General features: G+C 34.7%; 1 protein-coding gene across 1 annotated transcript in view; it reads left to right on the top strand.

Annotated features, from left to right (window-relative positions):
- The first annotated feature begins 516 nt into the window (after nt 1-516).
- The window catches only part of slc15a2 (solute carrier family 15 member 2), a 16,145-nt gene continuing 2,706 nt past the window's right edge, over nt 517-13,955 (top strand). The window contains exons 1-16 of the mRNA XM_065251982.2: nt 517-959; nt 1,541-1,587; nt 1,803-1,890; nt 2,714-2,855; nt 2,962-3,054; nt 3,209-3,308; nt 5,645-5,735; nt 5,831-5,908; nt 6,373-6,455; nt 7,473-7,556; nt 8,511-8,600; nt 8,955-8,999; nt 10,316-10,351; nt 12,109-12,197; nt 12,481-12,562; nt 12,665-12,790. Of these exons, the coding sequence (XP_065108054.1) occupies nt 944-959; nt 1,541-1,587; nt 1,803-1,890; nt 2,714-2,855; nt 2,962-3,054; nt 3,209-3,308; nt 5,645-5,735; nt 5,831-5,908; nt 6,373-6,455; nt 7,473-7,556; nt 8,511-8,600; nt 8,955-8,999; nt 10,316-10,351; nt 12,109-12,197; nt 12,481-12,562; nt 12,665-12,790 (1,290 nt within the window). The 5' untranslated portion in view covers nt 517-943. The remainder of the gene's footprint in view (nt 960-1,540; nt 1,588-1,802; nt 1,891-2,713; nt 2,856-2,961; nt 3,055-3,208; nt 3,309-5,644; nt 5,736-5,830; nt 5,909-6,372; nt 6,456-7,472; nt 7,557-8,510; nt 8,601-8,954; nt 9,000-10,315; nt 10,352-12,108; nt 12,198-12,480; nt 12,563-12,664; nt 12,791-13,955) is intronic.

The following is a 13,955-nucleotide window of genomic DNA, read 5'->3' as shown; positions in this document are numbered from 1 at the left end:
GTAGAAAGTAATGCTCAACTGAAAATATTTTTGAATCTGGAAATATATGTATTTACTTATTTATTTCTGGCCAGATAAATGTATTTTTTCCCTATGGGTATGGTTTATGAAGTTTTACACTGTCCAGTATGACTGTGTTTGCATTTAGATGGGTTTTTTGGATGCGAAGGTCATTGTTTGGTATATTTTAAGGATTATTTGGTTATAACCGTATACAACAGTCTTTTTCATGTGGCTGCTAACAATAACAGAAAATTTTAGTTGTTTGTGCTCTTGTTCCACGAATGCGTTGCCCAATCAGAGGTCATTTTTTATCAACATCAGTTTAGGTTTCGTGCACAGTATATTTGGGATGTAAAACATTTAATTTGAACGAGTAAACATGTAAAAGTGATTTTATCAGATTCTATAATATTTTTATTTATTTTTTTAAAGTAAGTAATTGTCTCGTTTTGCATCATGACTAGCATTGCTCGAGCACAAACAGCAGAGGGCACCATTGCGCCTGCGCCGCTGTCCAGCAGCACCATCACGCCGTCACCCCTCGTGCGTTTAAAAACTTCCATAAACTCGAAAAGTAGTAATATTGCAAGCAAATTTCGCAGACCACCACTTCATTGTAAAACGTACCCGACATGCCAAGCATGAAAAAAGACGGAGTTGTAATATTCCCCTCTTAATTCTCCGTTTTCGTACGAAAAGTTAGCCAAATAATCTCGTGTAGTCTCTGTGCTGGGTGTAAATGTGGCACATCGATCCAGTCGTCTGGCAGTTACCTCCTTTTTGTCAAGGTGTAAAACATTAACTTAAGAGGGTTAAACAAACTGCTATAACAACACCGTTAGGAGGAAATTTTTCACACTGGAGGGACGGACTTGGATACGGCTTCAGGAATCCATTACATGTCGAGTGTCCAAAATACACTTCAGGATTGATTGAAGACATGGGAAAAATCAACGGTACGATGGTTCTTTTCAAAGCCGAACTTTTCTGTAATACATTTCGATGATTGACATTTGTCTGTAATGCGTGCACGTTTGCCTTCCTCTGTGCGAGAAGACCAGTAAGTTGTTTTTGGCGTCACTGAGGACTTTTAACTTTTCAAAGTGTTACAATTTACACACGCCTTACTGTACGTACGGTTTGCAGCATTTTTTTGCACTGCTAAAATGCACATTCGTGTAATTTTGGGCATTGCTAAATAAAGAAAATAGTTAATGCACTACAATCAGTTATTTCTTAATTCCAATTCGAATGTGCAAGAGATGTTTATAGCTTTTCTAGTCAAAATGCAATACTGTTTTTTCCTATTCCTGAGAACCCAGGAAGAACCGTTATGATAGTGTTTGTTTTATCTATGGGGTTTATATCAGCTTCTTTTCCTAATGCATCACTTACACAAAATGTGTCATTGATAAGGGCTATTGAAATTGCAATGTCTTAAAAATGTCATATGTATGAATAATATACATCACAGTGAATAATAATAGATGTTGTTGTACATTTCCTAATTCTGTTCTTCAATTTGTTTTTGCTCTAGAAAAAAATGTTGATGAGGAGACCCATCTGAAAAAACATGTCTCGCCAGTGAGTTTTTTTCACTATAGTAAATTATTTTATATATAAAAATGGCTTAATCTTAAATAATAAAAAAAACACTGTAGCAGCAACACAAGATGGATGCTGATATATGAATAATATGTTTTGGAATAATTATCAATGAACATGAATGTTTTATTTACTCAAAAATATGAAATGCATTTTTGTCATCATATATAAAATACTTTTTTGTTTATCCATAGAAATTATGTGGAACAAACTACCCAGTTAGCATTGCCTTCATTGTGGTCAATGAGTTCTGCGAGAGATTCTCTTACTATGGCATGAAAGGTAACCACATGAAACCCTTTTAAAAGCTAGCAAAAGCATCATATTAAAACCTTTTTAATGTTTCATGGTAGTGTTTTGGAAAAACTCAATATCAGGGGAATATTGCATAATGTACAGTACTGTTTTAAATATCATTTTCAATATTTTATGATGCCAAATCGCAAATATAGGTTAAAATATATTTACAATTATAGAAGAGGTTCAAAGGAAAATAAAGGACGAATGCCAGTCAAATTGACACGTGGTCTCTGGAGGGAGTTAAGTCTCATAATATATCTGAAAAAGTGCAGTCATGAAAAGGTTACTCTTTCTTTATTTTTTGTTAATGGTCTTTAAAGGTCCACTGTGTAGATTTTGTAGCGGCATCTAGAGGTCAGATTGTGAATTGCAACTTTCGAAACGCATAGAGAAGCTACGGTAGCCACCACAGTACAAACATGTCATTGTCTTAAACAGTGTAGTGACAAAATGTGCTCTATAGAGCAGTTTGTCTGTTTATGGTTGCTGTAGGAAGATGGCGGGGACTTCCATGTAAGGGGACCCACAGTGTATGAAGATAAAAATGTCTCATAAAGTAATACAGACAACACAGTTTATTTTATTAGGCCTTTTTACACCACTGATAATATAGTTATGTATATTATATTGCATTTCTGTCAAGGGGTCCTTCTAAAAGTTACATAATGCACCTTTAAAGTTGTAAAAATTGCCATTAGGAATTCACCTGGAAAGTGTAAATCATTTTCTTTTCCTGCATATGAAAAGCTGTGTAATCTATAATTGTATTAATGTTTTATGATTTGTCATGCGTTTATTTACAAAGCGGTGCTCACACTTTACTTCATCAACTATCTGGACTGGGACAAGAATCTTTCCACAGCGGTGTACCATGCTTTTTCAAGCTTGTGTTACTTTACCCCACTTCTTGGTGCTTTGATAGCAGACTCCTGGTTAGGAAAGTTCAGGTAAGTTTGTTGTGGTTTCCGTGGTAGAGTTTGTGGTAGATGAACTAAAGTAAAATGACTATTGCAGATAATTCATTTCCTAATCTATGCATGTCTCCGTTTACAGAACCATCATCTACCTGTCTATAGTTTATGTGATTGGTCATGTGGTGAAGTCTGTGGGTGCCATTCCTGATGTGGGAAACAGCACTGTTCATATGTAAGCTTGTTTGATTTTAAACAACATAAAGGACGGTACTGTGAAAGTGAATGTGCAGTGTAGCTTTATGGGCATTGTGCTTGAGAGCGACAAATGCAATGTTCATCAGTATGTCAAGTCGGACGGGATAAAAAAGGGTTTTGTTTCCTTGCAGAGTTCTGTCAATGGTTGGCCTGATCCTTATAGCGTTTGGAACAGGAGGAATTAAGCCATGTGTCGCAGCTTTTGGTGGTGACCAGTTTGATGAGGAACATGTAAGTCATGCACTGCAAAAAATTACTTTCTTAATTCGTATTTTTGTTTTGTTTTCAGTAAAAATATCTAAAAATTCTTAAATTAAGATGTATTTTCTTGATGAGCAAAATGAAAATAAGTCTAGTTTTTAAAAAATGCATAAAATGTAAGCGAATTTGAGCTTGTCTTGAATTTAGTGTTTATGAAAAAAGTAATCTTGTTTTAAGAACATTTTTCTTATTCCATTGGCAGCTTTTTGGCTTGTTTTAAGCACTAATTTACTTAAAGTTTATATATTTTTTGTGTTAAAAGTAGACTTAATTTCCTAGGTCATTTTGCTTGTCAAGAAAATACATCTTAAAGGGATAGTTCGGCCAAAAAGGATATTAAACCCATGATTTACTCACCCCCAAGCTGTCCGAGTTGCATATGTCCATCGTTTTTCAGACAAAAACATTTTCGGATATTTTAGAAAATGTTTTAGATCTTTCAGTTGATTAAATGTAATGTTACAGGGTCCATGACCTTCAAGTCCAAAAAAAGTGCGTCCATCCTTCACAAAATAAATCCAACCGGTCCAGGATGATAAACAAAGGTCTTCTGAGGGTAATCCGCGCGTAAATAACTACCTTCCGGTCGCCCTACGAATTTGTCATACGTCACTAAGAAAAGTGCGTACACTACGCTAATACTCTCTCCTGAATACAGAGGAGTCTAAGATGGTGGCGCTACCGGAAGGTATTTATTTACTTTAATAAAGTTTTAAATATGAGATTGAGATTACCCTCAGAAGACCTTTGTTTATCATCCTGGAGCCGTTTGGATTTATTTTGTGAAGGATGGACGGACTTTTTTTGGACTTGAAGGTTGTGGACCCCGTAACTTTACATTTAATCAACTGAAAGATCTAAAACATTTTATAAAATATCCGAAAATGTGTTTGTCTGAAAAACGATGGACATATGCAACTTGGACAGCTTGTGGCCGATAACTATTCTGAATCGCACAGCCGATACTATTCACTGCTATTTCATGTACTATGGCTTTTGATCAGTAAGTCCTTATCGATCTGAAATCACTGAACCAAAAACAGTAAAAACTCATCGTTCTGAATCTGATCTCTAACAAAAGTCTTTTACAAAAATGCAATTATCTGTGTTATTATGGTATTTTTGAAGAAATCTACCAATATTTAAAGAAGAAAATTTTCTGGAAGGCATTAAACTTTTATAAAAATCATAAAAAAATGCTTCCGCTGACTGGCAACTTTTTTAACACAGGCGGGGAAAGAGTTAATATGTGACCCTACCTATGAGAACCAAACTAAAACTGTAAAAACAAACTGTTTTTAGATTTACTGTTTTTTTTACATAAAATCATCATACACAATGTAAAGAACATTTTGTACAAATCTAACCTTGACATCGTCAAATAATGAAATCATAATGAAACGAATGGTCGAAATCAAACTTGATGCTAGTTTTTTCAGGATTTGATTGAAAGATTTTAGCCTTGTTTTCACAGACAGGATCACATATTTCCTATTAAAGCAGGTAATTGCCCTTTTAAAATGGAATTTGCTTTTCATTACAACCTGGTGAATGCATCACTTGTTGTTTGTGTATTTCTAAAGGGGTCGCACACCGGACAAGAAGCGTTGTGCCACGTCGCGTCTAGGACAAGTCAGAGATATCGTACACCGGAAGTGCACATTAAATAGCCCGAGCTTAGTCAGATAGTGTCTACTTCAAAATGCAAAATATACATTAGCAGCCAATGTTAATCGTTAATGATTTGGGACAAATATGATGTAATTTAATGTTAAACTATGTGAGTGGCGCAACAGGGATTTGAGCAACTTCCTGAGTCGTAGATGGGTGCCGCGGACAGGCGTATACTCATAGAAAACAATGTGTTCGGCTTTTTTAGAACGGTGCGGCGCTGAGCTGCGCATCCTGTGTGCGACCCCCTTAAGTCTCTTGTAGGAGGTACTAAGGCAAAGAGACTTTATTATTGCATTGTAAAAACTTTATACGTCATCCATAGAAGATAAGACAACAATAGGCTGCAAAATTAAATCCATATGTCTGCTAGTTTATCGAGTAGTTGGCATGAATGTTCAATAGAAAGTGTTAATATCCTCAAAAAAACAAACCGACATGTGTTCTCGTAATGCTCAGTGGTAGAGGTCATAGGTTCAAACCCAGGGAACACATACTGACAAACAAAATGTATACCAATGCACTGTAAGTTGCTTTGGATAAAAGTGCCTTCCATATGTATAAATGTAAAAAAAATTAAATGCGTGTATCTTTGAATCTTTTAGCCATTGCAATTTCACCTTTTTTTTTTTCAGTTAGACGAGAGGAGAAAATTCTTCTCAATCTTTTACATGTCCATCAATGCTGGAAGTGTCCTGTCAACCATCATCACACCAATATTAAGAGGTCCCAAGATAACCTTTGCCTACAAAACAACCATTACAAGAAGTATATGACAATCATAAAGTGATAAACATATACATCGCATTAAAATTCCACAGGTGACGTACAATGTTTTGGAGGAGACTGCTATGCCCTGGCCTTTGGAGTCCCTGCCATTTTAATGATTATTGCACTAGGTGAGGATATTTGTTTCCCGGGAAACAAATCTACCAACTACTGTAAATGATTTTGAAAATGTAGAATTTAAGAACTCAGATACAAAACCCTTAAAGTGTGTCTGACATTTACTTGTGTATGAGCATTTAGACTCTTAATGGATTCTGCCAACCAAGCTGTGTTTCTTAATGGCCTAAGGCCGGAATTAGGCATATTTAAAGTGAAAGTTTTGGATCAATGTATCAAACGTGCCAAGAGAGCATTCAGTTAATATAATCATCTAGTTTTTGCAGAGGTAACTTTAGCGTTTAGCGGATTTGCATCTGAGCTCCTCAAATACTCATACTGCAGAAATATTAGGTGTTTATATGAACCTATATTTGATTATAATTACTAGAAAATTGGGTCCATACCCATAAATCTACTGATTACTTTTATAAACATGCAAATCATTGTTTACTTTTAACTCTCATCTGTTCATCAGTGGTGTTTATTGCTGGAAATGGGCTGTATAAGAAGAGTCCGCCTGAAGGAAACGTCCTTTTGCGTGTTTGCAATTGTATTGGGGTCAGTATCCTCTCGTTCGTTTTCTTATGGCCAGATTTACTAACATCATTTTGGCACGACTGTCAGGAGATGCGCAGTGGATAATTAGCGCTGAAAAGGTGTGATCTAGTTATTGTTGTGACTGACCTTATGCATTTCTAAGAGTTTACCTTTCAGACGCAACATTTTTGGGAGGAGATTATTTAAAATGATTCACGCAACGCAATTTGCTAATATTTGCACGGGTGTTATGACTGGTATTTGCGGCATTATTAAACGCTGAAAAATGCATGTCTTAAATTCATTTATGCTTAAAGGGGACAGAGAATGAAAAACTATTTTTACCTTGTCTTTGTTGAATAATGGTAGTCTACCCGCTTTCACAAACAAACAAAAAGTGCTAAACATGCTAAACATCTCAGTCTCATAGAAATTCCTCTTTTAGAAATGTCAGCCAGAAAACGGCCCAATCTGAAAAACTGATGCTTATGACATCACAGGCCTCTCACTGCCCCTCCACTTTAAAATAACTGGCTACATTTTTTTAAAGGGCACCAAAGTCAGCCAATCAGTAATGAGATTGCAAGTTAAGCCCGGGATTGTTTTAACATGGAACATATTAATAAAAAATATTGTTTGCAAAGCAATGTTATTTTTATTTGCTAAAGTAAATAAAATAGGAGTCACTAAGAGAAGTAACACAATACCACACTTTTCAAAACTTCTTGTAAACTTTAATTTTTTTTGTCCTCCAGTTCTTTTCAGTGTACTATGGCTTTGTTAGCTGGGATTACACACCGCAAATTTTCTGCTGTGATGTTTGATTATTGAAATCAGCTGTTGCGCCTGTGTTATTTAATTTGCGCTTTTTTAGTAAATAACCCGCAGATATTACCACTCCCATCTGCGTTTTTTTAGACTTGCACCGTTTAGTAAATCTGGCCCTTATTGTGTTACTGAAAGATTTGGAACATGACAAGACATTTAACAGAAGCTTAAATATCTAAAAGGTGTCTTCTTTTATGTCTATTTCACCAGTTTGCTATAAGCAACCGATGGAGGAGGTCTAAGGACAGCCCAGAACGCAAACACTGGCTGGATTGGGCAGAGGAGAAGTACCCGGTACGAGCGCTTGAACAGGGGCATAGTTTCTTGGGGGGAGGAGGTACCCCAATAATTAAAACAGGGTTCCCACGGAGCCTTGAAATCCTTGATAGTTTGTGAATCTCTGGGAAATAATTCAAGGCCCTGGGAAGTTTTTGAAAATATACATACATAGATACAGGTCATTGAAAGTGGTTGAATCTATTTTATGCAAGAAATTTTTGGGGGGGGGATCCATATTATTCCCTGTGTAGTGTAGGATAATATCATAAAATTTCTAGTCTTTTAAGCACACATGCCAAACTGTTTACTTTTAATGCTTATATCTTCTGTATGCGAATGTTGATTCATACCAAAATGTTTTTTTTTTTTTTTGCATAGTCGTGTTTGACAAATGAAAATGTCTCGGGTTACATATGTAACTGTTGTTCCCTGAGAAGGGAACGAGACGCTGCGTCTCCCTTGCCATACTTCCTGCGTCCCTGTAATGCCATATTTGGCAATATTTCAGATAGCGAAATTCTTCCTGGCTTTTGCGTCACCCTGTCTTTGTCGTTAAGCCTCACTATTGGTTAAATTTGATAAACACATTCAGACGCACTTACCCCTGGAGGTGTCCCCAAAGTGTTACAGCAATGATGCAGCGCGAGTTCCCTCGAAAGGGAACTGTACCAATGTATCTTAAAAGGTAACACGATGTAACCTTGCTCACACTTGAAATGTGTCCCCACATTTAGTCCTTTAATTTGAGGGTATTGGACCTGGAAAGTCCTTGAAAGGTCATTGAATTTGAAGTTAACTAAGGTGTGGGAACCCTGTTAAAACAAACAATTACAATATTTGCACTATGTATACTATGCTTGATTATTCATCCCCCCCCCATAACCACATCTGTGCCCTTGGCTTGTTGATGATATCTAGATCTCCCATTTGTTTGTCTGTTTTTTACAGTATGATTTGCTATTTTAACAGAAGCGGCTCATTCAGGAAATTAAAATGCTGTTTAGGGTGCTGGTCCTGTACATTCCTTTACCCATGTTTTGGGCTCTTTTTGACCAACAGGTAAATGCCCTCGGATTTTTTGAACACATCAACTTAAAACTGTTATTTTAACTTAACCACTCTCCCAGTGTTTTATATAAATAGATAATGTACCTAAACAAATCTGTCATTCGGTTAGTGATGTTAAGAATATTGTATAAGTCGCTTCAGATCAAAGCATATTCTATTCTAAATGCAAAAGTTGCTTAAACAATGAGAACAAATGTAATTTTTCATTCACTTTTTAGTTGTAACAGATTGATGCTCAATTTCAAATCACTGTGCCACCAGACTAAGTAATTAGTGATGATGATTATTTATTTAAACTTTTTTTTACCATTCTTATTAAACACAACTTAATTTGTTTTGTGCCAGGGTTCACGCTGGACTCTCCAAGCCACTCGGATGAACATGGATTTTGTAAGTTCTTTCCCATTGCAATAAGAACCATATTTTTTTAAAGATGTGATTGCAAGTATGTTTTGCCAGTTGCTAGGATCATAAAAGACATTTTAAAATATTATCTAATAACTCTTATATAACTATCAGAATGATTAAAAAGACAATCAGAAACATATAATTAAAGTGATAAGATAACACGATAAAGAAGTCCTTGATGTGACTAAATGATTTTATGATTGCAGTATTCACAATAGACAACCGTTTGTTTTTAAAGATCAAATGATAGCAGAAAAAAGATTTGTGGGCAATTCCATGCCATCGTCAACATTATTATGAAAAGTGAAGTTTTTAACCATACTGGTAACTCAGATGGCAATATTTGGTGGTTTAAATACCATGCAAAGTTTTTAAAGCTTTAGTTAAATTATTTTTTATAGTTGGGTAAGATGACATTTTTGAATTGTCACATCCAGAACTCTTTTTCTTCCTCATAAATGCACATACAAAAAAGTTATTAGTGATGGGCAAAGATTTATCGCGATTAATCACATACAAAATAAAAGTTATCTTTGTATAATATAAGTGTGTGTGCTGTATGTAATTACTATGTATATTTAAACACACACATACATATATACATTTCAGAAATGTTTTATATAAAAATATATAAATTTATATATAATATAGAATATATAAAAATATAAATAAATTTATATACACATGTTTCTTAAATACATACATGAATATATATACATAATAATTACACACAGCACACACTTGTATATTATGTTAAAAATAACTTTTATTTTGTATGCGATTAATCTTTGCCCAGCACTAATTAATATAAATTTTATTTGTTCTTTGAGAAGCTACCGCTTCTCCATTTGTTGAATATGATTACTTCTGGTTTGAGCATTGTAATTCACAGAATTACTACAAAGTATGTTGTCTCCCAAACTTGTGTCCTTTTTTCTCACATCCATAACACATACATGGTTCCCTCATTTAAAATAGAAAACATAATTTAAAAATAGTGTCTCATTTAGTGTTACACAGAAAACCACAACCATAATCAAAAGAACTTCATAAAATCAAATACTTGTTGACGCCCTGGTTCTCATTTGTAAGTGTAAATGATAACTGAATGTTGACCCTGCTGATCTTTTGACTGAGTAAGATCATGTCAAAGATTAAAATCAATGATTGATATCAAACTTTGATGCTCCTAAACCCATAATTCGATGGTAAGACTTTAGCCCGGATTTCATAGACAGGGTCATAATTTCCATTATTGTATAACAATCAGAAGAATGATCCTAGTTTGTGTTTCACAGGGTGGAGGATTCATACTAAAGCCTGATCAAATGCAGGTGAGTAAAACAAACAGACAGACGAGTAGACATGCATGCATACTACATTAAAATGTCCCATCAGGAACACTGTTTTCCTGTGGTTTAACTGGTTGAGCAAGTGCAAAGATCGTGGGTTCGATCAGTGGCGACATTTCACACAAACCTAGGGTATGGCATAATTTCTTCTAGCCATACAACAAGAACATTCCCAAATAACAGAACCATAGAACCACATTATATATAAAGCAAAATGTCTACATAATCCACCAATGTGTAGGAAATCCACCATACTTGCAGTGACGTGCACAGACTTACAGATAACAACAATACGCAAACAATACTTACATAGAAATATTATAGTCTGGGTTTTCAAAGACTGTAATTTTTAACTACCGTATTTTCCGGACTATAAGTCGCTCCGAAGTACAAGTCGCATCAGTCAAAAATGCGTTTTGAAGAGGAAAAAACATATATAAGTCGCACTGGACTATACGTCGCGCTTATTTAGAAAATGATTTCACAAAATCCAAGCTGAAGATCAGACATTTAATCTGGAAAGACAATTTATTTAAAGAGAATAAAAAACCATTTTTACCTTGTCTTTGTTGAATAATGGTAGTCTACCCACATTCACAAACATACAAAAAGTGCTAAACATGCTAAACATCTCAGTCTCATAGAAATTCCTCTTTTAGAAATGTCAGCCAGAAAACGGCCCAATCTGAAAAACTGATGCTTATGACATCACAGGCATCTAACTGCCCCTCCACTTTAAAATAATTGGCTACATTTTTTGAGTGGCAGCAAAGTCAGCCAATCAGTAATGAGATTGCAAGTTAAGCCAGTAGGGGGAGCCAAATAGGTGCAAAACCACTTGATTAAAATCCCCCACCCTAATAGAGCTATCTGAGAGAGGTTTTTAGGAAGCTTTCTTTAGGAAACATTTTTTGTCTACACGTCACATCACAGAACAAGGATAAATACCCTGTTCAATCATTCTATGTCACCTTTATTTAACTAAACAATAGCACAGAACAGCAGGCTGAATAGGTGTCCAAACATGTTGAAGTAACACGAAAAGTTATTTACATGATACACAATAGCATACAAAACATACCTGGGAGGCTGATATGCTAAATTAACACGACGAGCCAAATCAAGTTCGAAAAGGTCCCGAAGTCATTCCGCATCACTGAATCCACTGAATTACATAAATACAGGAGCAGCATAGAGCGGACTCTCACGGCTGTAGACAGTAATGGTTTCTCTTGGTTCATATGAAATTATTTTGATGTGTAAGTCGCACCTGACTATAAATTCCAGGATTGTCTGGAAAATACGTTAAGTGCCATTTGCAAATCTGACCCTGGTTTCAATCCTCAGGGAAAACGCATGATAAAAAATTTACCTTGAATGCACTTTAAGTCACTTTGGATAAAAGCGTGTTTTTTTAATACAAAAGTATATATTTATTGATACAAAATATTATGTACAAATAAAAACATGCAAATTTACAACTGTTAAACAAAAACACCTTAGCAATAAATAATTACAATGAATATTATATTCAAAAATCATTGGGAGTAACTTGAAGTAAACCTAAAGGGTTTTACCTAATAAAAGTTTTTTCCCCACCACTAGCCAGTTTATGATGTGTCATAAAGACATTATCATAAAATCTAAGCAATAAAATGTACTTTTATCAGTTTATAAGCAATTTCTGCATGATTGGTATTATAATGTCATATAGTAGGTGTGTGTTTCTTACTGTTTAGATGCTGAATGCTTTGCTTATCCTGGTGTTTATTCCAATCTTCGACATGGGCGTATATCCACTGATAGGCCTCTGTCGCATCAAACTCACGTAAGTGCTGCATAAATACACTACATGAATCGATTGATGGAATTATTCAATGGAAATCTGAGGTTTCTGTTATACTGTGTTTTTGTCCAATCAACATATATTTATATATTTTTTTATTCATTTATTTTTATGTCAACTTTTTAAGTCCAAACTTAAACTAGAAGGTTGATCTGTAACTTCATGCTGCATTTTTTTTCAGTGTGGGTTATTTTTTACAGCATATTGTTTCCTAATAAGCAACAAAACAATGAATCTAATAAAAGGTTTTCTTATTTCCTCTCAGTCCTCTGAAAAAGATGGCCACTGGCATGATTCTTGGTGCACTTGCTTTCGTTGCTGCAACTATTGTAGAAATCAACGTCATTGTACGTACATTTCTAAAAATGCATCAAATTACATGTAAAGAAACTCTTGAGTGCTGCAATTTAGAGCTTGTGAATAAAGTGACACTTCATGTTCTGCTACAGAAAACTGTCGTGGAGCCTCCTCCAGCCAGAGAAAGCCTTGTGCAGGTTTTCAATCTTATGAATACAGACGTCACTGTGCATTTTCCAGGACATAATATCTTCTCCGACCCAATTAAATCCTATGAGGTAAAATCACTGGAGCCAAACACACCTGCTTTAAAATAATTATATACTCGATGTAAACAATACTTATTTTCAAAACTTTTATGTACTCGGTAACTTTTTCAAAAATGTTTTTTTTTGTATTAGTTTGCATGCATGTCTGCCAAGCCTGTGTGTATCATGGAGTTTTCTATTTTAGATTTTGGGATAATTTACCATTGAAGGTTTCCAAAACTTTACAGAAAATTTGCATACCTAAAGGCTATACAGTATACTTTTAAAATGGACAGTTCTAACTCTGAATTGTGATTGGATGAATGATGTACAAAAGCAGGCAATAAGTGTATAAATGCACAACTACCACGATACACTTATAATAATGCAGATGCTCCTGTGCATTAATATAATGTTGTACCATGTACAGTATCTTGACCAGGGGTCTCATTTATAAAACTGCACGTAGGATCCTTACTGAAAAAAAATGTTATGTTGAATTTACTTAATTTTATTATGGCAAGAAAATGGACACAATAAATTCTCCAGATATATTTTTTTTAAGTTGAGTGTACTTACATTTTATAAGTAATTTCCGATTAATTATATACGTAATTGTAGCTGAACTATTTTGAGTAGAATTTACTCTCCAAATGCAGTCCCATGCAAAGCATGCTGGGAAGTACAAGTCCACTGCCTAGTTAGTTATATTTACTTAAGTAGTTTCAACACAAAATTATTAAGTTAATTTCCTTCTTACAAATTTGGGTGGATAAAATTAAATGAAATTTACACAATAATTTGTTAATTTAAAATTACTTAAATGTTTTGTGTTATTTGTATTTTTTAATTTTTTTAATAGATTTTAATCTTTTTTTAAGATAAATTTACTAAGGCACAGAATAATTTTTTTTCAGTGTACACACCAAAGCCAAAAATGGCATATGACAAAAAAATATTAAGACTTATAAAACAAAGCAATGTTCCCTTTCTGAATCTCAGATCACATGCAAGTGTGCATGCATGAATCATCCTCAGATCCCACCCTGCAAGCCCATTCTTCGTCAAGTTTGTTTTTTTATAGGTCACAACCTTTGTGCACGCTTTATAAATAAGACCCCAGGTCTCCTGGAAGAAAAGTCTCCTGGTTAAATAAAGGATTAAATGTAATGCATTAAATTCTGCAATCATAGAC

Source organism: Paramisgurnus dabryanus, chromosome 15 (assembly GCF_030506205.2).
Source record: "Paramisgurnus dabryanus chromosome 15, PD_genome_1.1, whole genome shotgun sequence".
NCBI lineage: Eukaryota > Metazoa > Chordata > Actinopteri > Cypriniformes > Cobitidae > Paramisgurnus > Paramisgurnus dabryanus.
The sequence above is the reverse complement of the archived record's forward strand: the minus strand, read 5'-3'. Positions and strand labels throughout refer to the sequence as shown.